This window comes from Pleurodeles waltl, chromosome 12 (assembly GCF_031143425.1).
Source record: "Pleurodeles waltl isolate 20211129_DDA chromosome 12, aPleWal1.hap1.20221129, whole genome shotgun sequence".
NCBI classification, from domain to species: domain Eukaryota; kingdom Metazoa; phylum Chordata; class Amphibia; order Caudata; family Salamandridae; genus Pleurodeles; species Pleurodeles waltl.
Window position 1 is genome coordinate 246,839,002 of NC_090451.1, and position 26,949 is coordinate 246,865,950.

The 26,949-nt window shown below is 43.5% G+C and overlaps 1 protein-coding gene across 2 annotated transcripts in view; it reads right to left on the reverse strand.

Moving 5' to 3' along the window:
* The window catches only part of ANKRD27 (ankyrin repeat domain 27), a 494,829-nt gene that overhangs the window by 162,444 nt on the left and 305,436 nt on the right, over positions 1-26,949 (reverse strand). For both annotated transcript variants that reach the window (XM_069217700.1, XM_069217699.1), the window contains 3 exons: positions 17,802-17,999; positions 13,868-13,927; positions 13,650-13,769 (listed from right to left, as the gene is read on the reverse strand). In XM_069217700.1, the coding sequence (XP_069073801.1) occupies positions 13,650-13,769; positions 13,868-13,927; positions 17,802-17,999 (378 nt within the window). The remainder of the gene's footprint in view (positions 1-13,649; positions 13,770-13,867; positions 13,928-17,801; positions 18,000-26,949) is intronic.

Here is a 26,949-nt window from a genome sequence, read left to right on the forward strand (position 1 = left end):
TCTTTTCGAGTCACAAGATCGAGGGAATCCTCCCCTTTCGGCTCCATTGCACATGGGCGTCGACTCCATCTTAGATTGTTTTCCCCGCAGAGGGTGAGGTAGGAGTTGTGTGTTATAGTAATAGTGCCCATGCACTGGAGTAAATATGTATGTACATAATGTGTTTTAAAGTGATATATTTACAAATTTACAAATGTTCAAGATCAACTTCGAAACGGCTACAGGCTCTCGGGGAGGCAGGTGGGCGCATCTGAATCTGCAGCGTCTCATGCCACGAACAGATGTACACTGGGTAAGTGACATTTTCTGTTCGATGGCATGTGTAGCTGCAGATACACATGCTTTGCATAGACTAGTAAGCAGTTATCTCCCCTAAAGCGGTGGCTCAGCCTGCAGGAGTTGAAGTTGTTTGAAATAAAGTTCGTAGTACTGCTTGTCCTACTGTGGCTTGTTGTGTTGTTAACACATCCACGCAGTAATGTTTGGTGAATGTAGGAGGCGTAGACTATGTGGCTGCCTTACATATTTCAGTCACTGGAATGTTTCCTAGAAAGGCCATAGTAGCACCTTTCTTCCTAGTTGAATGTGCCTTTGGTGTTATAGGCAGTTCTCTTTTTGCTTTGAGATAACAGGTTTGAATACATTTGACTATCCATCTGGCAATGCCTTGTTTGGATATTGGATTCCCTGTATGAGGTTTTTGAAAAGCAACAAACAGTTGTTTTGTTTTCCGAATTTGTTTTGTTCTATCAATGTAGTACATTAAAGCTCTTTTGATGTCTAATGTATGTAGTGCTCTTTCAGCTACAGAATCTGGTTCTGGAAAGAACACTGGTAGTTCTACTGTTTGATTTAAGTGAAACGGTGATATGACTTTTGGTAAGAACTTTGGGTTAGTTTGTAAAACTACTTTATGCTTGTGTATTTGAATAAAGGGTTCTTGTATGATAAATGCTTGTATTTCACTTACTCTTCTTAGAGATGTGATGGCAATGAGAAACGCTACCTTCCATGTTAAATATTGTATCTCACATGAGTGCATGGGTTCAAAAGGTGGACCCATGAGTCGTGTTAAGACAATGTTAAGGTTCCACAAAGAAACTGGTGGCGTTCTTGGTGGAATAATTCTCTTTAGGCCCTCCATAAATGCTTTTATGACTGGGATCTTAAATAATGAAGTTGAGTGCGTAATTTGCAGATAAGCTGAAATTGCGGTAAGATGTATTTTAATGGATGAAAAAGCTAGCTATGACTTCTGTAAATGCAGTAAGTAGCTTACGATGTCTTTAGCAGAAGCGTGTAATGGCTGAATTTGATTATTATGGCAATAATAAACAAATCTTTTCCACTTATTTGCATAGCAATGTCTTGTGGTTGGTTTCCTTGCTTGTTTTATGACCTCCAGACATTCTTGTGTAAGGTCTAGATGTCCGAATTCTAAGATTTCAGGAGCCAAATTGCTAGATTCAGCGATGCTGGATTTGGGTGTCTGATCTGTTGTTTGTGTTGAGTTAACAGATCTGGTCTGTTTGGCAGTTTGACATGAGGCACTACTGAGAGGTCTAGTAGTGTAGTGTACCAAGGTTGTCTTGCCCAGGTTGGTGCTATTAGTATGAGTTTGAGTTTGTTTTGACTCAATTTGTTAACTAGATACGGAAGGAGTGGGAGAGGGGGAAAAAGCGTATGCAAATATCCCTGACCAGCTCATCCATAACGCATTGCCCTGAGATTGATCTTGTGGGTACCTGGATGCGAAGTTTTGGCATTTTGCGTTTTCTTTTGTTGCAAATAGGTCTATTTGTGGTGTTCCCCATCTTTGGAAGTAAGTGTTTAGTATTTGGGGGTGAATCTCCCATTCGTGGATCTGTTGGTGATCCCAAGAGAGATTGTCTGCTAACTGATTCTGAATCCCTGGAATAAACTGTGCTATTAGGCGAATGTGGTTGTGAATCGCCCAATGCCATTTTCTCTATGCCAGGAGACACAACTGTGTTGAGTGTGTTCCTCCCTGTTTGTTCAGATAATACATCGTTGTCATGTTGTCTGTTTTGACAAGAATGTGTTTGTGGCTTATTATGGGTTGAAATGCCTTCAACGCTAGAAATACTGCCAATAGTTCTAAGTGATTTATGTGAAACTGTCTCTGTTGAGTGTCCCATTGTCCTTGGATGCTGTGTTGATTGAGGAGTGCTCCCCACCCTATCAGGGAGGCATCTGTTATTACATATTGAGGTACTGGGTCTTGGAAAGGCCGCCCTTGGTTTAAATTTATATTGTTCCACCATTGAAGCGAGGTGTATGTTTGTCGGTCTATCAACACTAGATCTAGAAGTTGACCCTGTGCCTGTGACCATTGTGATGCTAGGCACTGTTGTAAGGGCCGCATGTGCAACCTTGCGTTTGGGACAATGGCTATGCATGAGGACATCATGCCTAGTAGTTTCATCACCATCTTGACCTGTATCTTTTGTTTTAGATACATGGCCTGTATTACATTGTGAAATGCCTGTACCCTTTGTGGACTTGGAGTGGCAATCCCTTTTGTTGTGTCGATTGTCGCCCCTAAGTATTATTGTGTTTGACACGGCTGAAGGTGTGACTTTGTGTAGTTGAGTGAGAAACCTAGTTTGTGGAGGGTTTCTATGACGTACCTTGTGTGTTGTGAACACCGTTCTTGCGTGTTGGTTTTGATTAACCAATCGTCTAGGTACGGGAACACATGTATTTGCTGCCTCCTGATATGTGCAGCCACTACTGCCCGGCATTTTGTAAAAACTCTTGGTGCAGTTGTTATTCCGAATGGCAACACTTTGAATTGGTAATGTACCCTTTGGAATACAAACCTTAAGTACTTTCTGTGTGAAGGATGTATTGGTATATGGAAGTATGCATCCTTTATGTCTAGTGTTGTCATGCAGTCTTGTTGTTTGAGCAATGGGATTACGTCCTGTAATGTTACCATGTGAAAGTGATCTGATTTGATGTAGGTATTTAATGTTCTGAGATCTAATATAGGTCTTAGAGTTTTGTCTTTTTTGGGTATGAGAAAGTACAGCAAATAAACTCTGGTTCCTTTCTGATGAATTGGTACCAGTTCTATTGCATGTTTTTGTAACAACGCTTGGACCTCTATTTCTAGAAGATCCATGTGTTGTTTTGACATATTGTGTGTTTTCAGTGGGACATTTGGAGGGAATTTGAGAAATTCTATGCAATAACCATGCTGGATAATTGCTAGGACCCAAGTGTCTGTTGCTATTTCCTCCCAATGTTTGTAGAACTTGGTTAGTCTCCCCCCACAGGTGTTATGTGTTGGGGATTTGTGACGTCAAAGTCACTGCTTGTTTTGAGGAGTTTTGGGACTTTGGAACTTCCCTCTACTCTTTTGGAATTGGCCCCTCTATATTGACCTCGAAAACTTCCCTGCTGATATTGGCTTTGATAAGTGGGCCTTGTTTGTGAGGTTGTGGGTTCTGTGCTTTGTCCTCGAAACCCCCCCTCTAAACTGTGTTTTACGGAATGTGTCTCTGCTCTGTGGGGAGTAGAGTGCGCCCATGGCTTTGGCCATATCAGTGTCTTTTTTAAGTTTTTCGATAGCAGTGTCCACCTCCGGCCCAAACAACTGCTGTCCGTTAAATGGCATATTCAGCACGGCTTGTTGTATCTCCGGCTTGAATCCTGATGTACGCAGCCATGTGTGTCTCCTTATGGTTACTGCAGTATTTACTGTCCTAGCAGCTGTATCTGCTGCATCCACTGCTGACCGTATCCGATTGTTCGAGATACTCTGTCCTTCCTCCACCACCTTTTGTGCCCTTTTCTGGAACTCCTTGGGTAAGTGTTCAATGAAATGTTGCATTTCGTCCCAATGAGACCTATCATATCTTGCCAGCAGTGCCTGTGAGTTGGCAATGCGCCATTGGTTGGCCGCTTGTGCTGCAACCCTTTTCCCTGCAGCGTCGAACTTGCGACTCTCCTTGTCTGGAGGTGGTGCGTCTCCTGAGGTATGAGAGTTTGCTCTCTTGCGAGCTGCCCCTACTACCACAGAATCTGGTGTTAATTGCTGCGTGATATATACCGGGTTTGTTGGCGGTGGCTTGTATTTTATTCTCCACCCTTGGAGTTATGGCCCTGCCCTTCACAGGCTCCTGAAACACCTGTTTGGAGTGTTTTAGCATTCCAGGTAGCATAGGGAGACTTTGGTATTGGCTATGTGTGGAGGATAGCGTGTTAAACAAAAAGTCATCCTCAATAGGCTCTGCATGCAGGGTGACATTATGAAACGCCGCTGCTCTTGACACCACTTGTGTGTAGGCTGTACTGTCCTCAGGTGGCGACGGTCTCCCTGGATAACAGTCTGGGCTGTTATCTGATACTGGTGCATCATAAAGATCCCATGCATCGAGATCATCCTGAATCATTCCAGTATGAGTTGGGGACTGCATCAGTGGTGGAGTGGCTACCGGTGATGTGTGCGTTGAGCGTGGTGGAGATGGTGGCGGTGTTACTTGTCTTGCCACCTTTGCCTGTGGTTGCTTGTCTTTTTCTTGAAAGGCAAGTCTTCTTTTCATCCTAATTGGGAGAAGAGTACTTATCTTCCCTGTGTCCTTTTGGATGTGGAGCCTTCTTTGGGTGTAGTCTGGCTCCATTGACTCTAGTTCTTGTCCGAACCTGTGTCCTTGCATTTGTGTGGACAGTCCGTGTTCCTCTGTGTAGGAACTTGTTTTCGGTTCCGAGGCCGGATGTTTCGGAATGGAAACTTTTTCGGCAGTCTTTTGCGGCTCCGACGACACTTTAATTTTCAGCGTTCCGGTCTCTCGGTGCCGACTCGTTTCGGTGCCGCCCTCTCTGTGCCGAACTTGCTCTGACCCGCTGTCTTGGGGTCGAGTCTGCTCTGTGCCGGTATCTCGACCGGAGTCGGATGTCTTCGACACATGCATGCCCTTTTTTGGTGCCGATGACCGGTCACCTATTTTTCGGGTTAAGCCATGGCCTGCTGGCGGTGGCGTCCCCTGGGCTTTAGCGATCTTTCCATGAGTTTTGTGTGTCGACGTCTTACTCACGGTTTTTGGCGTCTGTTCGGGATCGACCTCGTCCAAGTCCTCGATGGAGAAGGTTTCTTCTTCCTCCTCCAAGTGTTTTTGTCCTGTCGGCGCTGACGCCATCTGCAGTCTTCTCGCTCTTCGGTCTCTTAATGTCTTCCTCGACCGAAACACTCGACAGGCTTCACAAGTATCTTCTTTGTGTTCTGGAGACAAACACAAGTTACAGACCAGATGCTGATCTGTATAAGGATACTTGTTGTGACATTTGGGGCAGAAGCGGGATGGGGTCCGTTCCATTATGCTTGAAGAGACACGTGGTCGGGCCGACCAGGCCCCGACGGGGGATCGAAAACCCCGATGGGCCACTGGAGCTCTTCAAAATTCGGTGTCGATCTGTTGTAACTAACCCGATACCGAACGCAAACAATACCGTCAAATTTTCCGAGATTCGAACTATCTTTCCGAACCGAAACGCCGAGCGAAAAGGAACACGTCCGAACCCGATGGCGGAAGAAAACAATGAGTCGATGGAGTCGACGCCCATGCGCAATGGAGCCGAAAGGGGAGGAGTCCCTCGATCTCGTGACTTGAAAAGACTTCTTCGAAGAAAAACAACTTGTAACACTCCGACCCCAACACTAGATGGCGGGATGTGCAAAGCATGTGTATCTGCAGCTACACATGCCATCGAACATATATATATATATAAAAAAAAATATTAGACACACTAATGGAGTCATACATAAATAGGTAAAACCTAATACTGATACAGTACTGCATTTCTGCCCCTTCTTCTTGGGGAAAAAATATCTCCCTCCTTTAGGCAGGTTTGTTCTCTCTTTTTTGTTTTCTAGCCCAGGGCCACCTAACAAACACCATGCTAGCCTATGTCTTCAAATGGACCACAGAAAGGTCTATCATCCTGAGGTGGAGTGTCAATTCTGTTCTATCCTTGCTCTCGGTTCTGGCTTCCTGTGCGTAAGCTCATCTCCTCCCCCACCACGTGGTCCCAGATCTTATCTTGGATCCATGCTTATTGTTGGGTCAGCATTTGCTGGTTGTTCTCTTCCAGGCTTGAGAGCCAATGAGGGGTGACATGAAGGAGGCTTTTACAGTCCTCATTTACTTTTTCTTTAGACAGTCTTTCCTTTCTCACTCTAATGCTATCTTATAGTGTTTCTTTGCTTCCCTACTCTAGTGATAGCCTTTTTTTGTTAATGAGCTTCTTGTTTCTTTTGTTATAGGTCGTGATCGTGAGTCAGAGATTCAATGGCATTGTGGGAGCTCTCTCACTAGTACAGGTACATACTGGCTATAGGGCTCCACCCACCTCCCGAGGTACAGGGCCCAGGACTCCACTAAACCCTGTTTGTTGAAGTACCACATGGCATTGGTGCTGTCTGTGAGAACCTGCAACAGCTACCCCTTGAAACACGGCAGGAAGGCCTTCAGGTCCAGATGAATGGCCTGTAACTGCAGGAGATACAAATGGAGTTAGGGTTAACCTGAATAGTCAACACAAGTGCAATCAGACTCTGTAGTGGGATACTTGGTGAAAAAAACAGGTCAGCTGTCTGTGACATCTGGCCACAGGTCTATTTACAGGCAGACAAGTCGGACCAAGTGGCCAATAAAATATCAGTCAGGGCATTGTTAAAAGAATGTAAGGTATCAGACATTGCTGGCCCAGGCTGCAAAATTTCAATTAGAACATATGGTCTGGTCTCAACTGGGAATACCAACAATTCGAGTACTCAAATTGCCCTCCTGACCTAAACTGAACATGAGGGACTTTTTCCGATGGTCTCAAAAGTCCAAGTCAAGCTTTTGCCTTAGGTGAAGTGTCAAGGTCACTAGCATTTTGCAAATTAATGGTATACATCTGGGTAGTGAGGCCAGAGCAAGCCATCCCTATCATCATCATCATCATAATCATAATCTTGGGATGCTTCCTGCTCTGGTATATGATCAGAGTCAGATTGAAAGAGATGATGGAGCCTCTGCTGGTAGGTTTGGCATGGCAGAGTTACTAGATTAGAGTAAGGTTGCATGACAACCAGTTGCACTTTAGTTATTTCGTAGCACAACATCAGTCAGCTTCAAGTGGAAGTCGGTTCGGGTCTATATGGGTGTCGGCACCAGTGTCATGATCTGGTACCAGTGGTGTTGGCACAAGCGTAAGGGCAGGGGGTAACAGTGTGAACCATGTGTTGGAACAGAAGTCTGTTCCAGCACCAGCGTGGGGCCAGGCACAGGTAGCTAGGGGCAAACTGCACTGGGGATGAACCTGCTGGCTGTAACCCAATTGGAGTTATCTGTGGTTTCATGAGCGCACAAAGGCGTGCAAGACCCACGCAGAAACACATTGAAAACCTGCAGCATGAGCCCCTTGAAGGTCTCGATCTGAAGAGGGGTTGACAACAGTCCAGAAAATTTAGTACGAGTTGTGGCCAGCTGAGGATTTCATTTGTGGCTGGAGACCTCAACGGGATGGAAATGACTTTGGATTACACTTGCATCTTTTCTTTGAAGTCAGAATGGCGGGATGGGTTGCAGTATGAGTAGGACATATACAAAGGCTGCAACTTCATGCGTTTGGCAACATACAGATTTGCCTACCTGTCTTGGACCCTGTATAGGTAATTGAGGATGAACTTATCACATGACAGAGCAGTGCCCAGACACCAAAACATACTTCATCATGCAGGTCTGTAACCAACATCAGTTTCCTGCAATTTTGGCTCAGCTTGAAAAATGTTGCTTTGGGTGGGGACATTGTTTCCTATCATACTGGTGAAATCATTTTAGAAGTCATTAGAAAACCAACAAAGTCAGGAGTGGAGGTCCGGATCCACGTCGGAGGACACAGAAAGAAAGCAACTAATGCCAGCGTGCATTGGTAGCCCATATTTGCAGCTCCACTCTGTCATTTCTAGGGCCGTGAGGAGTCTTCTCGTAGCCACAGAACTCAACCTAGTGGCACGCAGTAGTGTTGTTATGAAAAACATTTCTGTATTCAGTCAGGTGCCTGGGAAGAGTTATAAGGTGAGGAAACTACGATTAGAAGTATCTATCAGAAAAAAAAAATTGTAGTAAGTGTAGGAAATGGGTTCTGCCCACTTAATCTGCCTGGATTTTTAGCTAACTGATGACCTGGTTTTGGACTTTTTATTGTGAGCTTATAAGTCCCAGTGTTTTAAGATGAGGTATGCTACTGTGCAGCTGGGTAAGAGGCTCTAAGCTTGTTACACACAAACACAAATGTGTGGGGTCTGAGCAGATCAGAGTACCATAAAGCTCAGCCTAGGACCTGCCCACAGCCTGTCACAGAAAGGAACGTTCAGGGATTAGTATTCACCAGGGTTAGTCCCCTTAATGTGAGCGGGCATGCATAGTGTACATCTGCAGTGATTACTGAAAAGTCTGTGTGCGCACTGTATTATACATTATGGAAGAAACCTGTGGCACTTCACTGTTTCATCATACTTAGGCTTACAGATACTAGTCAAGTATCAATTTTAGAATAAACTGGTATAGCAAGTGCATATCCACTGTCATACATCCTCCTTGAGGCATCTGGAGGATTATCATATTTCTCTGGCTTAACCATTATCTGATTCAAAGCCTCTACTGAGACAACTTATTATCTATGCTGGCCAACAGGAGGATCAAATGCCTCCCCTCACAATAAAGCCATTAGACAATGCTTGCCCCAGTTCTTGGGAAAGGGAAGGATAGAAAGGAAATCTGCATGTGCTATTTAACCCTTCACACTCCACCTAGCTGGGGCAAGCCAAAGCTGACGGAAAGAAAGGGGTAAGGCCAGATCACTGGAGCCAAACACAGGGGGCTACCCTTTGAAGTTCTGGTGCCAAACGATCAGGCATTTGTGTCAGGATTGGGCTGAGACTCACAGGAAAAATCATTCCATAGACAACTCAAGTCACCATTTTTAAATGTAACACAATGTTAGGAAGCAGGATTGGGTGAAGTGATGATGTGCCACCCAGGAATTGGACGTAGGGGCAACCTTTCACAACTTTCCACACCCTCTTTAAAACCCATTCACAAGGGACAGACACTTGAAAAATTGTTGTCTTTGGGAGATACAATGCCAGAGGAATGCCCAGCTGAAAGGAGAAACCACCTGACCCCACTGAGAACAGGGACCTAAGGATTTGGACAGCAAATAGCACCCAGATATTAGGGGTGTTTCTCCAGTACTCTACTGGCAGACTTTGCAGGGGCCACAGAGGAATATTGCGGGTGAAGGCAGGAGCCAAATCAGAGCACAAGGCCTGCAGCAGGGGTAGGAAATCAAGCCAAAGGAACAAAAGTTTGGAGACCTTAAGAACGTTCTCCTGGTGGCTAGAGATTGCCTTCAGGAGAGAAATGACACCTTTCCTATCTAAAATCGTCCCAATGGCTGGAGGTAATAAGGAATGGTCTCCCAGCAGGGCCGGGTGGAAACATCAAGCACAAACTGCTATGCTACAAATTTTTCAAACTACCCCAGGGAGAGCCAAGCCCCCTGGGGTCAGAGCAACCATCTTCATTCATTTTCCAAGGGGAGAAGGCAGGCGTGGGGCTCCTGCCCCAGAGCCTTTCTTGCCCCTGGGGACCTAATCCTCCAAGAGAAACACAAAAACCTCTCTTCTCCAGGGCTGCTAGTTAATGGGAACCAAACAATGGAGCAGGTTGAGTGCTCCTCACGGCCCCATTCCAGTATCTGGTGGCAACCGCGTTCAGCCGCCCCAACTGCAGTCCGTATAGGCTGGAGGAATGCTGCTTGCTCCTGTGGCAGCACAGAAGAAGAAGCTGGCTCATGCACGGCATACCAGTGCCACATGTGTGAAGCTGGCGGGGCCAACGGGGTTTCCCTCGCAATCCCAAATAAAATGTAGCACCGGGTTCCCAGGTGGGTGCAGGCACCTGGTACTGCAAAATCAAAAATGCAATGCGAGGTGACATATTAAAAAAGACAGCATAGTGGGAAACCAGTCAAAGCTTACAAGAATCAGATGCCGGAGCACATGCACAAGACATCACCACAGCCATTTCCAAGTGCAAGATTGTCAGGCAAGACCGTCAACACAGTCCAGAAGGAAGACTTGCCATCATTCTCAAGGACGCCACAGCTGCACCATCTCCGAAGAACCTAGAACAGACTACATAGAACACCTCAACTTCAAACTGGACCCTGAGCCAATTTCACCAGCAACATCACGGATTTTGTCGCTCTACCAGTCATTGACTCCAGTGCCTACACCCACCTAGGAGACCTCAACTTCAACCTAGAAAACCAGCCTCACCCCAACTCAGTTACACTCCTCGAAAGCCTCTGAAACCTCGGACTCACAACATGTTACAAACCCCACTCATACCGCCGGATACATACTAGACCTTGTCTTTACCTCTTTCAACATCATAACTATCAAAACACCCACACCCATCACCGGGCCCACCCATGCTTGTCAGTTTCACAAACAAAACCTATCGCCATAGAAGAATTACTATGACAGGTCCAGTCGTCCAGTCCTGTAACAACAGAACAGAAGTGGATTGGGCTCTCATCCTATACAAGAACCAGCCCAAACACACAAGTCACCTATTAAGCAACATCAACAACTGGATTACTGACTGCACTTATACCTGGTACGTGGAGGAACTTGAAATAAGCAGACAGCATGGCAAGCAACTAGAACAGAGGTGGCGAGCAAGCCAGGAATAATCAGACAAGGACATGTTCAAGTCCGCCTTGAGGCGTTACCCCTCCCAACTGCCCAAAGCAGACCCAGCTACGCTTGCCAACTACCTACTGACGATCTCCATCCCACCAACCCAACTCATAGAAAAAGTCATTAACAGACGTCATGCTGACCACCGCACCAACCACTAGCTCCTCAACGCCATGCAAACAGAATTGAGACCAAACCTTATTGAAGCCACAGACGACATCTGGATGATCCTTGAGAGAGGAGAAACTTCAGTCCTCACACTACTTACCCTCTAGGAGTCCTTCAACACAGTCTCCCAATGTACCCTAATCAAACAACTGCAGGAGACCGGCATCCAATCAACCGCCCTCCAATGGATTTGCAAATTTTCCACCAAAACAATCAACATGCCACCTTACTCCTCAGGAACCGGGAGTCCCAAAGGGCTTCTCGCCTAGCCCGGCCCTCTTCAACACCTACAGGTCTCCACTGGCAGATGTCATCCAAGCACACACCACTGACATACTCATATACGCAGACAACATGCAATTTACAATGTCCCTCTCGGAGAAAAAAACACCCAGCACGAGGCAAAATTTTAAGTCCTAATTCATGCATGACCCAAGAGGCCATCTGGATGAAATTCCAACTGCCTCAAGCTGAACAAAGACCAGACTTGAGTAGTGATCTTTGTTAAGGCTGCCTCACTGTGCGACTCTGCCACGTGGTCTAGAGCCCACAGACCCACTCCCACCCCAGACCACAAGAAAGAAACCTAAGAATCATCACAAATAAGCTGGACTTGCCTGCCCAATTCAACAAGGTTGCCGCATCCTAATTCCACATCCAGAGGATGTGGAGGCAAATTTACAGGTGGTTACCAAACAACGGTCACCCAAACCCTCATCATCGGCATCCTGGACTACAGAAATGCCCTGTATGCAGTAATCACCAAACAACACCCAAAATAAGATTGCAGATCATTTACAGAGCTGCAGCCAAACTTATCCTCAACCTCCCACACCGATCTCACATTACTCCAAAACCTGGGAAACTCCTCTGGCTCCCAATACACAAGCATGCACCGTTCAACCTTTTCACCCACCCACACACACACACACACAAAGCACTGCATAACAAAGGCCCAGCCTACCTGAGCAGCTGCATACCTTTCCACCAACCCTCCAGGCACCTTTGTTCAGCCACACTTTCACTAGCACACATCTTGTGCATACGCAAAAGCAGGTCACAAGGTTGCGTCGTCTTATACATTGCTCCTAAAGTGTGGAACAATCTCTCACACCACATAAGAGCCTTCTCCTCTGTTCCTGACGTCCACAAGAAGCAGAAGACCTGGCTCTTCAAGTAATTCCTCAAGGCTAGCCTTACATGCACCCAAAGCACCAGGATACCAGCACAGGAGAAACATTCTAAAAATGTCTTCAGGAGTCAGCACCCCATCCAACTTTCCTCATAAAAGGAATGAGTCCACAGCCACCAAACATTGATCTCCACACTAACATGCATACTTACCCACAGGATGCGTTTCTAAAAGGTGTCCTGTTACAATCATCTTCAGAACTTCCATCATCACAAGATGCATCTTTGAACATCTTTGAACACAAAACCCTATCACTGATGTATGCCTCCACAGACAGGCTCTTTTATCACACTGAAGCAAACCAAGACTCCAAACCATGCATTACAAAACTCTAGAGTATACAAGTACAGATTTTAGAAACAGGATAGACTTTCATGACAGGTTAAGCTTTTCACCCATTCTTGAAAGCACTGAATATGTGATTGTTAAGTTTTATTACTTACGAACAATACAGCAATGTTGCAATTTAAATAATCTCAATCAGAAAGACAATACAAACAATGTAATTCAGGAAATTAAAACAGCATGTATGAGTGGTATGGCATTAAAATACAATGCAGTTAAGATGGCATTCTCCATCTCCACCCATAAAAAGCTGCCACTTGATGAAAAACTACCTCACATTAGTTCATGTAAAGCTAATAATGAGGAATGTCCTAAAAGTCAGTCCTGCCATATCTCCACTTAGTTTCTTCAAAGCTCAACTCAGCAGTCAGGCCCTTCCGAAGCATTCAACTATTGGCATGGGGAGGGAGAAACAAACAGTGTTCATCATTTAAAATGTATGTATCATTAGTGAAAAGCAGTATGAAAAGCCCCTTTAGTCAAACTCATTCTTAAAAGGTTTAACTTCAGCAAACATCCTTTTTAATTTTGCCACTGTAGGTTCCTTACTTCTCGAAACTGCCCATGATGTTTATTTTTTGTTTTATGAGACCTACGTGCTACACTGTACTGCCATTTAGGGACAGAACATTAGAACATATGGTTTTTGAAGTCTTTTGTTTAAGCTTCACAAAATGCAGCTGTCTTCAAAATAGTAGGATTCAGCTCTGATACTGGGGGAGTTTGTTCAAGAGCAATCAAATGCAGCTACCTTTTAGAAATTAGCTCATCTTTACATTTGTAAGACAAACTAAGGGTTAGAATAATCAGGGGAAAGTTTAAAGAATGACAGACAATCTGATTTCATAGCATGCCACCCTAAACAATAGTACAGAAAAGTGCTGAAATCTTTCTCAGAAATAGCAGTTCATCCAATGTAGGGGCCATCAGCTGAGGATGACTTGCCAGACCAAGTAAATGAAACAAAGTTTCACTGTTGGCACATTAATGTACTAAAAGGGAGGTGTGGAACATTAGTTATTGTTTCTTACTCTCTATGTATATCCTAGAATGCAGATAAGGATCATATGCATGCTAGGGGGAAATAACAATAAACACTGACTCTACCTTGGCCTGAAATTCCTACTTTAATATATTTCTTTGCAACAATTTTTAGCTTACCTCTTTATAATTGTTCTTTCCTTCTTCTTGTTTGGGATCAACCGATAATGAGGACAAGCTTGAAACTGATGACCCTCTGCTGAAAGTGTCAGCAGAAAGCTGGGGCGAACGACTCAGTGACTGCAATGATATCAAAACAACATTTAGAAAATAATTTAGTACTCTTTAAACTAATAAAAGTGTTTGGACCGTTCATAAGAATGTGCAAAGTGTGTTACCTCAGAAGTGCTTGGTCTCCTCTCAACTCTTGTATGGTTAGTTTCCATTAAAGATAAAATCTAGATAAAAAAAAAAAAAAATCAAATGCGGAAGCAAAAAAGAAACAAAAGAAAAGTTTACTGGTCTGTAACAGCCATCATCAAGCATAATCGGTATGTTCATAAGACTTGCATTTTTTGATTAACAAAGCCCCCTATCTTTCTAATGGTGTTATCGATTAAAGCTATTCATTTCATGATGATCCTTCTAAATTTGACTGAGTAGGGGAACTTGTAATTCGGACTCAAATGTGACACTGTTTCATCTGCTACCTGTGGCTATGGCAACAGATCACTCAAGCATTCATGAGGCGGTCTTAACCCATAAAATATTTGCTGATGTTACTCTATACATCTGCACTTCAGCATTCCAATTTGCTGTGGTCTAGCACACGCTATACAAAACATTAAAAAGAAATGCGAGGATACAAAAGAATAATGCAAGTGAAGAGCTGAAAAAGCTAGTGCAATGGAGGGCGAGAGTGTAACAGACAAGTGACTTTCTTTATTTAATGCTTGATTCATGTTGGCTCATAGTAACTACAAGCTGCCTCAGTGTTGAAAGCTGGGCCCTCAAACTACAGCCTTTCAACAGAACACTAATTGATACTCCTTTGATGAAAAAGAGATTACCAGCTCCCAATGAACTCTCATTATACAAACTGGCCACGAAAGGATGAGAGTAAATTAATTGCTTTGCTAAGAAAGAGGATATCACAACCAACAAACTGGAAAACTCCAGTCTAATGGCCGAGTTGCAATGCAATTTTTACAGTGATGAGCAGATAATTTGTATTTTTTTTTTTTTTTTTTTACAATGATTAGAAAGTCTACAACTGTGTGATTGGCCAAGCAAGATAAACTGCCTTAGTAAATTTTGAGAGGCTCCAGATCTGCAAAAAGCAGCCTTGAATTGGTCTTCTCAAGCAAACTTAATTAAGATTTTCACATCTTTATTTAGTCTTCTTTTCTAAGAGTTGCATAAAATGACAGAAAGGCCTACTGTGAAGTCATTGGCAACAGCAGAACACATTTTGTGTTTTCTTATATAAAATAAAATACAAAAATAAAAGAAACATGTTAAGTGGCTGCCCATAGGGTATAAATATGTTTTTTCTTGTTGCACCTCTGCAAGAAACAATTTGTAAAAATATGGAGGTCAAAACGGACTGAGTTTACTCATGGTTTAGAGGATGTCCCACACTGGTGTTCTAAATTATCCCCTCTGTTTAAATCATGCTCTTCATTGATCTCTGTAAATGTAGTGTTTTCCTATAAACATGAGTGCCTGTTAATCTTTCAGTGTTGGTTTCTCGCTTAGTTCTTTTGGTGTACCTACTTTCCTAATAAAAACCTTAACCAGGCATATTGTTTTAATGAGAATCACGGAGCAGAGTGTGTAAAACAAAATATAAAATCAAGTCAATTAAATGAATGTCATGCCAAACAATAAAGTTGGCACTGGCCTTATTTCTTTATCACTAGGGCCTCTAGCTGAGCACCAAGTATGTTAACCTTCTCGAAATACAAAAAAAAAAAATAAGTCAGGCCCTGGTACCAAATGAAGGGTGCAATGTATTTTATATTTATTAGACATGCAAAAGTATCAAGAGACGTAGTTGTTGATATAAATGGACCTTTTAGCATTTGGCACATTGTCAAGAGCGATGAAACATCTGTCTACAACCACAACATTCAGCAGACAAGCATTTGAAAGAAAAAGCTTCTTCTGAGGGAATAAATCCACATATTTTCATCATAAGGTTTTAAGTCTAGTCCCTTCCCATACTTTTTGTTGCAGGTTTCAAAGTGTCTTCGATCAGCATGGTCAGGGATAGTTAGGCACCTGCTGTTGGTAATGATTGGAATATTATTCTGTTCATGAGAAGGTATGTTATAATACATTTCTGTACACAGCAGCCTTTTAATAATAATAGTAGTAGGGCAGCCAATGAGCCAGAACACTCACTTCTTTGACTGATTTTACATAAGTGAGCAATCAATTTGTAGGAGAAAAACTATACACAAGACTTTGTGTCCTGGTGCTGTTCGGAAAACATTAACAGGATCGCAATTTAGGTATTTAGAATTCATCATAAATGTTTTATTCATCAACATTTGCCTTGGTGTTGGCAAAATGTAGCTCTGATATAATAATGTGTAACCTATCACAAAATATTTACTCTTTCGCAGGGAACTGAATCGTCATTTTGCAACTGTTTACAATTTGTACTGATCTCACTGAGAGCAAGCAAAGTTAAATGTTTCCTTTTAAGAATATATGCTAAAGCATTTTAAAGGAAGTGAACTTTATAAATTATATAACAGTAAATATGCTCAGTAGTGTTGAGAGAGCAAATCAGGCAAACTTTTGGGGCTTTCAGTTTGTGAAATATGCATGCAAGTGAAAAGATCTAAGTAAAACCATTGACTGATGCCACATAGAATAAGCATAATTAAGGCATGTTTCCTCACTGAATAAAACAAATGAATACACCCAGGTCTGACTAGGGACAGAATGGCTGAAATACATTATGAAAGAATCCCAGGCATCCATACATGGCAAAGCTTTTTCCAGCTGAATGCCTGTAGAAATATGAGGTTTATACTGTACGCTACAACGTGCTGATCCACAATAAAAACTCTTCGCTCAAAAGCAAATGTCACTGTGCCAATAGAAACAACAAACATTCTTACATCGTGAGGAGCGATGCAATTACTTTGGAAACCACTACCATGAAGTTTGTCTTAGAAAAAGAAAGACCTAGTAGTTTCCTACTAGTGTGTCATTGTTGTGAATGTTTCCCAGCAGCTGGGAAGTCCCTACATTCTCTCTGAGAATATACAGTGAAGCGTTACTCTAGTGGGATGTTCAGTTCTAGTGGGCTGCTTGATCGAAAGGCAGGGAAATTAAGTTGTGAAGAAGAGAAAGTTGTATCATGGGTGGAAAGGAAGAAGGGATGACAACTTATAAAAAAAACAAGGTATCCTACACCTAAATATAATTAACAAAACAAAGTTTGATCATTGCTTGTTTAAGCTTTCAACAGACATCCCGCACAGGTGATGTGAAAACATTCAAATAATCATTTAAGGCTGCATTAATACAATACTGTTAACTGCTTCTAAAAGTAACAAAACATTTAAAATAATGTGGCAAAAATGGAATATGTTTCCAAGTACAGTTGTTTATTCAAAAAGGGATGCAAAGAATTATTTTGAGCATATCCTCGAGGCGAAACAGCCTTAACAACGCGGCTCGAACCACACTGTGCATTTACAACGAGGGCCGAACCACGAATGCGTCTTTACAATGCTTTCCTTAACCACACAAGTCATTACAACGACTTGCCTTAGGGAAAGCGTTGTTAGACTGATGTTGGACTTTAAGTTCAACACTTTCCCTACTGTGGCACAGACTGGAGTTGGAATAGTAAATTATACTATTCCAAAGTCTAGCGCTTTCCCGAAGGCAAGTCACTGTAATGACTTGCGTGGTAAAGGAATGCGTTGTAGAAATGCATTCGTGGTTCGGGACGCATTGTTAGGGCAGGTGTGGGAAATGCCTGCATTGTTCCGACATACAACCCTCCTTGAGCTTTTCATTTAACACAAGTAGATTTTCGAAGGGATGCACCCAAGCAAGATCTTCAGCACATCCGTATAAATATTAATAAAAATGAATCTACTTCCCAGTCCATACATTATGGGCACTTAATTCCTAGACTGCAGCTATGAGACAAATACTTTTTTCTTCTGCTATCTTTGTACACCTTGGACTACATAAAATTAGCTGTTCTCAAGACTGAACCCTCCTAGACATATGCATGGAACACCTAATTAAACAGATACCACAGTGGAAACAGAATATCTAATTCAGAAAAATGAAGCATACCTTGGGATTTAAAGCACATTGCATGGGAGTCTCCTTCATCCGATTTTTTATATCTGTACTTGCTTTGTTCTGTAACAGTACTTCAATAATTCCTTGATAACCCCATCTCGCAGCTATATGGAGAGGGGTGTCCCCTTTTTCATTTCCAATATCAAGTCTACAGGAGTGTACGTCATAATAGACTAACGCCTTCACACACTAGAAGAAAAGAAAGAGAAATGCCATCCACATCCAACTGCAAAACATACTTAATCTTTTAAACTCAATCTCACAGGCTCCAACAGAAGTGTACCATCAATGTTAGATACGATAAAAACCATTGCTCAAACATAGCCATGTCCACTAGATATGTCGTAAAAGTGTATATCTCTTGCTCTGTCCAAAGAACAGTGCCACAAAAAGGAACTGTAGTGTGGAGTGAAGGGCCTGGGTTTAAAACATGGAATTCACAAATGTTGGCCAGAGGCAGTTCCTTAATGAGGGTATTAGGGCTAGGCCACCTATGCTTCTCAGTCTTTCATCACCATTAAAAAGTACAGAGGCTTGTACAAGCCTAAAAGAGAATTGTTTAATGAGAACCCATACGCTAGTGCTGATCTACCTCCACTGTGCATGTTTGGGCAGAGATATGAACAAATCTTGTTTGTCCCCACTGATCCCCAATGAAAGACATCAGGGCAAACAGTGCTTTAAAATCCTTTTGAGCACAGAGCTTTTCAGTCCTGTATGAGACTGTAGGAGGAACCATGGTTCAGAAATGCCTTTTATGTCATCCTTTATTCTTCTGTCACAGTTGATGTGGGGTCAGATTTCCACCATCCTTCGCACAGTCTTAAGATGATAAAAGGCTGGAATCAAAGATTCCTAAATATACCCTTTATCATCATGTCACTAGCTAAGTGTGTAAACAAAAAATACCACACCACCTCAGTCTGAAACATAACAAAGGTGGGATGAAAGGCAGTTCCAAAGTTACCACTGGTCTGGTACTCAGCCTTCAGAGACCCTAACCACCAATGACAATATAGAAGTAGACTGATGGCATAATCTGACACAATCTGCTTGCTGTGAAATGATCCAAGTTTCTAGAATGTCCTACGGCTTTAGCAGCCAAGTGTATTGGCTCAAGTACAAGACTTTGATCAGCTGCTGTACTTGTGATCCTGTACTCATGTTTCAGCAAGAAGAGTGCTTTCCTCATCCAAGGTATTGCTTTTGCTGGTGGAGTCAGTTCAGTTTCCTGGCGAGAGAAGTGGGGATAGTGGATGTGATGGAAAGAGATATGAGACAAATTGAAAAGGTAGCTAGTCAGGAAGTTTGTCTGCTAAATGAAGAAAACATTGCTTCTTGTGCTCTTAAAGGTTGCCTGTGTATTGCATTCATAATTAAGAGATAAACTGCCTCTCTTTTTAATTTAAATCTCTAGAAAATACAGATAATTACCTAAACCACACTTTTGTCCACCCAGGGCCTGCCATGAATACTACACCACAGCACTGATCTCCAGTGGATGAGAATGTGTAAGGGAGAAATAAATCGTAGATTAAAGATGTAAGACTAGAGATAGACAGTTGATGTAATAGAGAAAAGATAAAGAAAAGAGTTTTATAGGGGAAATGAGACAATGACAGGAAAATATAATGATACGTTTGCTAGAGTTCTCTAGACACACAAAAGTCGGTTTTCTACACACCCTGGCTCTAAGGACTTAGCCAATGTGCCAACCAGAATCATAAACACAATTGTACTGCACCCAGTCCACTACCCACTGAGCAATATTTGAGTGAGGTGTGTTCTAGGTAATAATTCGGACATGAGATGTAATTGAACCTATCAAGACCTCCTTAATTAAGGAAAAACTCACTCAAGAAAACTACAAGATCAGAACTCACACCAGCAGAGGCCAGCAACAGGGCTTACGCAGATCCAGTTGGGGGTCCGTTGTACGAAGGCCTCCAGAAGCTTGCTGAGTCCTTGTAGCTCAAACAGGAGGTCAGCCGACCGACCATTTCCAGTCACTTCTGGGGAGTGTGGATTCAAGATAGGCAGACACAGCCTTCTTCAGGCAGCAGGGCAATCCTTCTTCTGTATCTTCCACAGGGCCAGGAGTGTTATGATGAAATATTTCTGAAAGTGCCACTTTTATACTCATTGCCAGCCTGTGGATGGATGATGCCCCCTTTGTCTAACCTTCCCCGGTTCCTTGGTTTGGCTCCAAACTGTGTAAGGTAACAAAGGGCAGGCGGGCTCAGGTGTGAACTGAATTTGTTGGTGGCAGAGCAAGCAGCCCTTAGAAGTTACAAAGGGGTGGAGCAAACCCTGAGGCTACCCCTTTGATGTTCAGGGATGCAGAGTACAACCTCCCCCAAGGACATCCTCCTCATGAGAATATCACCCTGCCCCACAATCAAATGCACATTTGAGTTCAACAGAAAACTGGCAACTTTCTAAAATTATATAGAAAAAACCAAGGGAAAGTCCTGTTAAACCAGGAACCTGGGTCAGTAAATAATATTTCCATTGGTTCACTGCAGACTCAATTAAGATTCTTTTCCTAAATTATTGATGTGGATGTAGCAGCTTTTCACATAAAGGTCCAATCAAAAGACAAGACAATATTTACTCATACAAGTCATTCAAAAATTTGATAGAGATCAAACAAAAATGTATCCAAAACCAAACCATATCTATAAACAATGCAACAATTTATTTTAATCTTTTAGAAAAATGCAATACTTCTGAGTGATCAAGTGCACACACATGTGAAGAAAGTGCAAATGTGAATTAAAGGTGAAAAAAGTGCATACACAATAAAAACACTTCTGACTTGACTCCTTGAACTATTGCTGGTCTTGAGGGGGGTCAATGGGCTAATCCTATGTACTTCTTCAGTCAGCGGAATTTTGACCTCTGGTCAATAAGAGGTCTTCATGACAGTGGGATGAGTAGTGAGCACGAGGTGAGGATTTTACTCAGTATCCAAGTAGTAGGATATGTTTACATAGCAGGCTATCTTTCCAGAATAAGTAGGTCCAACAATCCCTGCAGACCTATGTCACCAAACTGATATTCTGAGTTTTGCATTTAGTACTGAAATTGACAATCAAGTAAGAAGGATACAATCCAACCAACTACAGCACCCCACCCCACCATGCCTAAGGCAGCTGACACAAAACCTTCCTTCTTGTAGATCCAAGATATCAGTTAAGCGTCAGTGGGTGAAGCATGTTTTTTAAAGGGACACTAAAAAAAGCAACAGTATGTGATCCTAGTTCAATTCCAAATAACTTCTCACTCTGTGCTCCCATCTCAACTAGAGAATGATGTAGTTGCTAGTCTGCGAGTGTGCTTAGTGGAACCAATATCAAACAACACCCTGTGGAGATAAATTTTTAAAAATGGTTGAGGATATCCTTATGGCAATGGAACACATGTCGGGCTTCCAACACCACCCACTGCTCGCCAATTCAGCACAGCACAATAAAAAACAATTCCAGCATCTTCCGCTGGCACTGCCCCAAATGTCTCATATAGAAATGTCTACATAAAGTATGGAATTAACCCAATCTTAAAAGCTGCTGGGTTACACTCATCTCCTGAAGATTGTGCTGGCTTCCTTTAAGGTGCTAAGCTGACAGGTTGCCTGGACTCAGTCATTAGGGTGTGCAGTGATACATATTTATTTAGCCAAACTTGTGGGTTGTTCGTAATGTACAGCAAAAGGTGTGTCTTTCTTGAATGTAATTTGGCTAGTTCAGGTGTAAAACTTTCCATATCTCATCTGAAAGATGGCAGATGGCACTTTAACTGTAAAATGTCAGTACAGCCTTTCAAACGAATGATATGCTCTTTTAAACTGTAGGTCTGAATTAAGTGCTTTCATGAAACAGCTCTCTCTGCCAGAAAGCAGGATGTCCAATTTGGTTACTCTGGTCTTAACCGATGTTGCTTATGCATATTTGGCAGTTCCTAAGTTCTCTGTAACATCCTAGACTTTTAGGTTGGAGTCAGGCCAGGCCTACAGTAGTAGAACAAGCATGTAAAGACAAGGACATATCACTTTAAAAGGGCACATGGAATGTCCAGGCAACAGCAGAGATCGAAATTCCTGGGTTACAAGCAAACATACAATGGAAATATGCACAAATATATGTACGTTCTCACACAGTCTGTAAACAATAGTAATGAAAGAGAAAATATACTTCCCTTTTAAATAGTGAAACTGTCAGATCCACCACCATGGCACTAGCATGGCAAGCCAGTGGGTTCCACGCAAGTTGCATGGAGGTGAATGAGGGGTTACAGGCACGGAGCACATTGTAAAAGTTACTGGCCTCAAGTACTGATCTTGCTGGTGCATACTCCATCTACCTGCAGATTCCTCACTTGTAGAACTATCCCAGGCACCAGACTGGATCCAGAAAAACCTCAAAGCTCTCAAATCGCTGGTAAAGGGCGCCGGGCTCAGTCGACGTGTAAGTGATGTCAGGCAGCACACAGAGACCATAAAGCACCAGCCCTGACATAAGATCAGTTTCCATCCATTTTTTCCAAGCTTTCAAGGTAAAAGTACAAATCAAGATCAAACTCGTAGTGCAGTACCAAAAAATGTATAATTTTGAATCTTATTAACTTTCCCTAGAACTCATCCATCAAATGGGGGAGGTGGGCGGTTCAGTGAAAAATCTGCAGCTAGATTATCCACCAGAGAGGTTGTTACCAGAGATAAGTATTTTTTTTGTCTGATGGATACTTCTACCTGCAGATTCCTGACCTGTAGAGCAGATTTCAAAGCAAATCCTCACCTCAGAGGAGGGTTGATGGATGGTTAGACAAGTAAATCTTGCAGAATGGGCCAGTCAAAGTGTTCATCCCTGCGCGCCTCGGAGCCCAGAAAGTAGTGCTTGGCAAAGGTGTGCAAGGACAACCACGTCACCACCTTGCAGATTTCTGTAAGAGCAACCCTCCTGACAAGGGCAGAAGTGATGGATTTAGCCCTGATCTGTCCTGGAAGTCCTTTCTTGGCTAAGGCATAGCAGATCTTCATGCAGAGAATGATTTGTCATGAAAGAGTCCTTATGTGTAGATATGCTGTGCTGTGCAGATGGTGTGATACCAGACGTGGCGAACTAGCTTTGCTTGGACAGTCACCCAGATACAGGAAAATTGGGATGTCCGACCTTCTGATAAGGGAATGCAGTTCCAGCAGGTTGATGTAAGATAGGCTTTCCAGTGTAGGGTGGAAGCATCTGTCACTACCGCAGTCATGGTTGGAGGCAGGGTGAAGGCCATTTTGCAGCTCTGGTCTGCCTCGTTCCCTCACCAAGCCACTTCCACCACAGCCATGGGGGAGATTACAATGGAAACCTACCGGTCTTCCCTGCGCTGGAGCCACTGACTACAAAGGTACCACTGCATGGCCTTCATGTGTCAACATTTATGCCTATGAGAATGTACGAAGCCAGCAGTGCTAGGAGTCTGATGACTCTCAGGACTGCGACTCCTGAGCCTTTGTGAAAGGATGGGGCCATTTCCTGGGTATCAGTTATCCTCTGAGGTGGAGGAAAGGTGTGATGAAGAGTGGTGTCCAGTAATGACCCTATCAACTAGAGTCATTGGGAGGGCCACAGGTGAGTTTGGGCTTGTTGATGGAAAAACACAGGTTGTACAACAGATATGCTGTTGACTACAGATGGCATGACATCAGCTCAGACGACCTAGCTTTGATGAGGCAGTGACCCAGATACAGGAAAATTGGGATGCCCACCTTCTTAGAAAGGCTGCAACCGCTGCCATCACCCTTGTGAAGACACAAGGTGATGATATTAGGCCAAAGGGAAGTTCTGTAAAATAGGTATTGCGTAGAGCCCACCACAAATCACAAGTACTTCCGGTTTGACCACAGGATAGGGATGTAGAAATACATATCCTGCTGGCTGAGTAACAATATCCAGTCCTTCAGCTCCAATGCCATTAGAACCTGAGATAGGGTCAGCATCTTAAACTTTACATTTTTCAGGAAGAAGTTCAGATCCATGAGGTCCAGGATGGAACAAAGACCACTACGCTTCTTGGGCATGAGGAAGTAATAAGCGTTACATCACTGGCCCCTCTCCTGCTCTGGCACTAACTTTAGTGTCCCTTTCCAGAGAAGAACTGCAGTATGGCTAGGTGGTCTGAGGGTGGATAAGAGAGAGGGGGGATGGGGTGGAGCCTGAAGAAAGGGAAGGGTGTAGTCCCTTTATATGATTTGAAGGAACCCTGTGGGTGGAAGAAAATGAGACACTCGCCCTCCCACAGGCTCCAGATGAACTTGGGGAAACAATCTAGACCTGCTTTACTGGCGGTGCGGGAAAAAAGGAGGAAGAAGAAGGAGGATAGCAAGGAAGATCCATGGTCCTTTACCCGTCTTCTACCTCTGTATTGCCAGACAATAGGAATGGGCGGTTGCAGCTTATTTTGTCTTAAACAAAAAAAAAAAATCCCCCCAAAAGCCTCAAAACTGGTGGTAGACTTTGGTCGGAGGCCAGAGCTGCAGACGAAGAGACAGTGCAGTTGCCTTGAAAGTTTTAAAATGCTTTTATCACCAAAATGTCACAGCCCAAAGGAAAGTCCATAAGATTTGCCTGGAGTGTGATGTGAGGAGCTAAGCATATCTGCTCACGGTGATAAAGTTCCCCATGGAAAATGGTTTTCCATGTCATCCAGAACGTGAGGTAAGCTCATCTATGCCATATCTCAAAAGGCATGATTGTATATGCTTAGAAGGCAGTTAGCATTAAGGGCCATACTAACTGCGTAAAAATACTTTTTGCCCCAGGCCTCAAGCCATTTTGATTCTCTATCAGAGGAAGTGTTGGAAAAGCATGTCTGGATGGGCCCCTGGAAGAAGAGGCTTGAACGACACTGCTCACCAGTGAGGGATGGGCCGACAGGAACGTTGTGACACCTGGAGCTGGACAATAGCAGCGACCTACAAGCCGGTGGACTGTTGGAGTGGAATAACGGTCTCATTAAAGGGAAGAAGGGGTTTTAACATTGAAGAGGAGGGCAGAAGGACTTCTCTGAGAACTTTGGTCTTGGTTTCTTTGGTGGCAAGTTGCAAAACCACTTCAGGCGTTGGTGTACCAGTGGGGAAGTCCATAGCTAGCTCATGAGATATGTCTATGCCACTGACGGCAGATATTCCTTGAAATTCAAAAGAATAATTTCCAGGGTCTTTATATGACTTAAGACCAACAGGGTCAGAGTCCATCCGAAAAACATCATGGAGACTGTTTCTATAGTCCTCCTCCTCCAAAAGACAAAAGGCATTCTTACGGGATTTGATATGAGGGATGACAATCGGCTCTTGCATCTGCGATGCTGCAGCTGTCACCCGAGGTGGGATGTAGTGGAGGTGGTGGTGTAATCCATGGCATCGGCTGCTGAGGTGCTGTGTATCTGAAAAACAATTCAAAACAGTGTCGTGTTGGCACTGGATCCATTGGAGTGGCATAGAAGGGCGTCAGATGCATGCACATTGGAAGGCAGTAAGGGGCTGTCAAGCCCTGAAGGCATCAAAGCCTTCAAAAAGATATAATACATGGTGTTAAGGAACACCTTAAGGTCCAACCCCGGGATTGTAAACTTGGGGAAGGGTGGCGCTGAATTTGGAGCCTGGGGTGTCGGATGCACTGGCACCAAAGTTTCCAGAAGTTTTGGAGGAGAGGCCATAGCCAAGTCCAGTGGCAGAGCAGGGCTGGGGGGGGAAACGCCAGAGTCAAGTCAACTAACTCTTGCTCAGAGTATGAATGTCATGTGGGAGACTGACACCAACACAGAGACATACCTTTAGAGTGTTTCTTCGGCTTCTCATCCTTCTTTTTCTTGTCCATCGATGAGGAGGATGGGGACATCAAGTGATGCCTTGATCGTTTTGCAGCATTGATGGTTTTCTCTAGCCTGGCCATGAAGAGCTTAGCCTCTACTCTATTATGGCCTTGGGGTGCATGCTGAGGCATGAAAAGTAGGCCAAGGAGGCATGGTCTGACCCCAGGCACCAAAGACAAACTGTCCCTCACAAACCCTGCAGGGTTGAATCCTAATTTCCTGTGGGGAGGTGGGAGAGGGGGAGGATGGTTGGGGGTAAGGGGTGAAATGGTACTGCTTCAAAATATTTTTTTGTGAGGAAACTCCTCTGAGAGAGCAAAGCTCTGGATAGGCGTCAAAGGTGAGGAAAAAAGGAATGGGCGTCACTGCTCCAGGAGAAAGGTGCTTTATGGGCTCAGTGACGCTGTTATCACTTTTGGCTTCAACAGATTCTGGTGCCCTCTACTGGTGACTTGATCTTTAAAGTTTTTCAGGATCCAGTCAGGTGCCTAGGGTAGCTTTGCAGTGAAGAACATGCATGTAGAATTAACCATCAGAAGGTTAGTGTTTTAAACCTTAATTTGATACTGCAGCCTGAAGTGCAGCTTGTTCCCTCCCCCTTACCAAGAAAGGGCAGAGTATACAAAGTAAGTAACTGCTCTGATGCTCAGCCTTTTCAGACAGACAGGGACAACACCTCTTGTAATCAGACAAAGAAAGAGACACGCCCAGCACAAGTGCCAGCAACGTCCCTGCGATTTCCAGTCTGCACACTGCTCCTCCAGACAAGTACCAGCCAGAAGGATGATCTCTTGCAAACATTATGACATGTGTTGCAGGACCTCAAACCGAGTTAAGACTCTAGCAGTATGTGAGCATACCTGCCTTTAGTTTCCAAAGATGTTGATCTCCACTAACTAAGATTTACAACAGCTCACAAGGGGGGATCATCATTTCAGATTTCCAGATCCTACTCAACACAGACTACGAAAAATAGAAAGAAGAACATACATGTCCTTCACCAAGCAATCTGGTGCAGATGTGGAACAGACACCACTCACAGCTGTACAGATGAGACTCGTAAGCATAGAGACAATTTATACAGCTGCAGAATCAGGTCACTGAGGCCAGCAGTAGATACTCTATAGAAATTAGTGCAGAAGAAACTCTGTGCTAGAAGATGTTCATTCCCAATGCAAAAGAAAGGCAATATTTAAAAACGAGTACAGTGTATGTACTTGGCAAACATGGATGTGTGGTTAACATCCACAATGACTACATCTGACATACACACTAG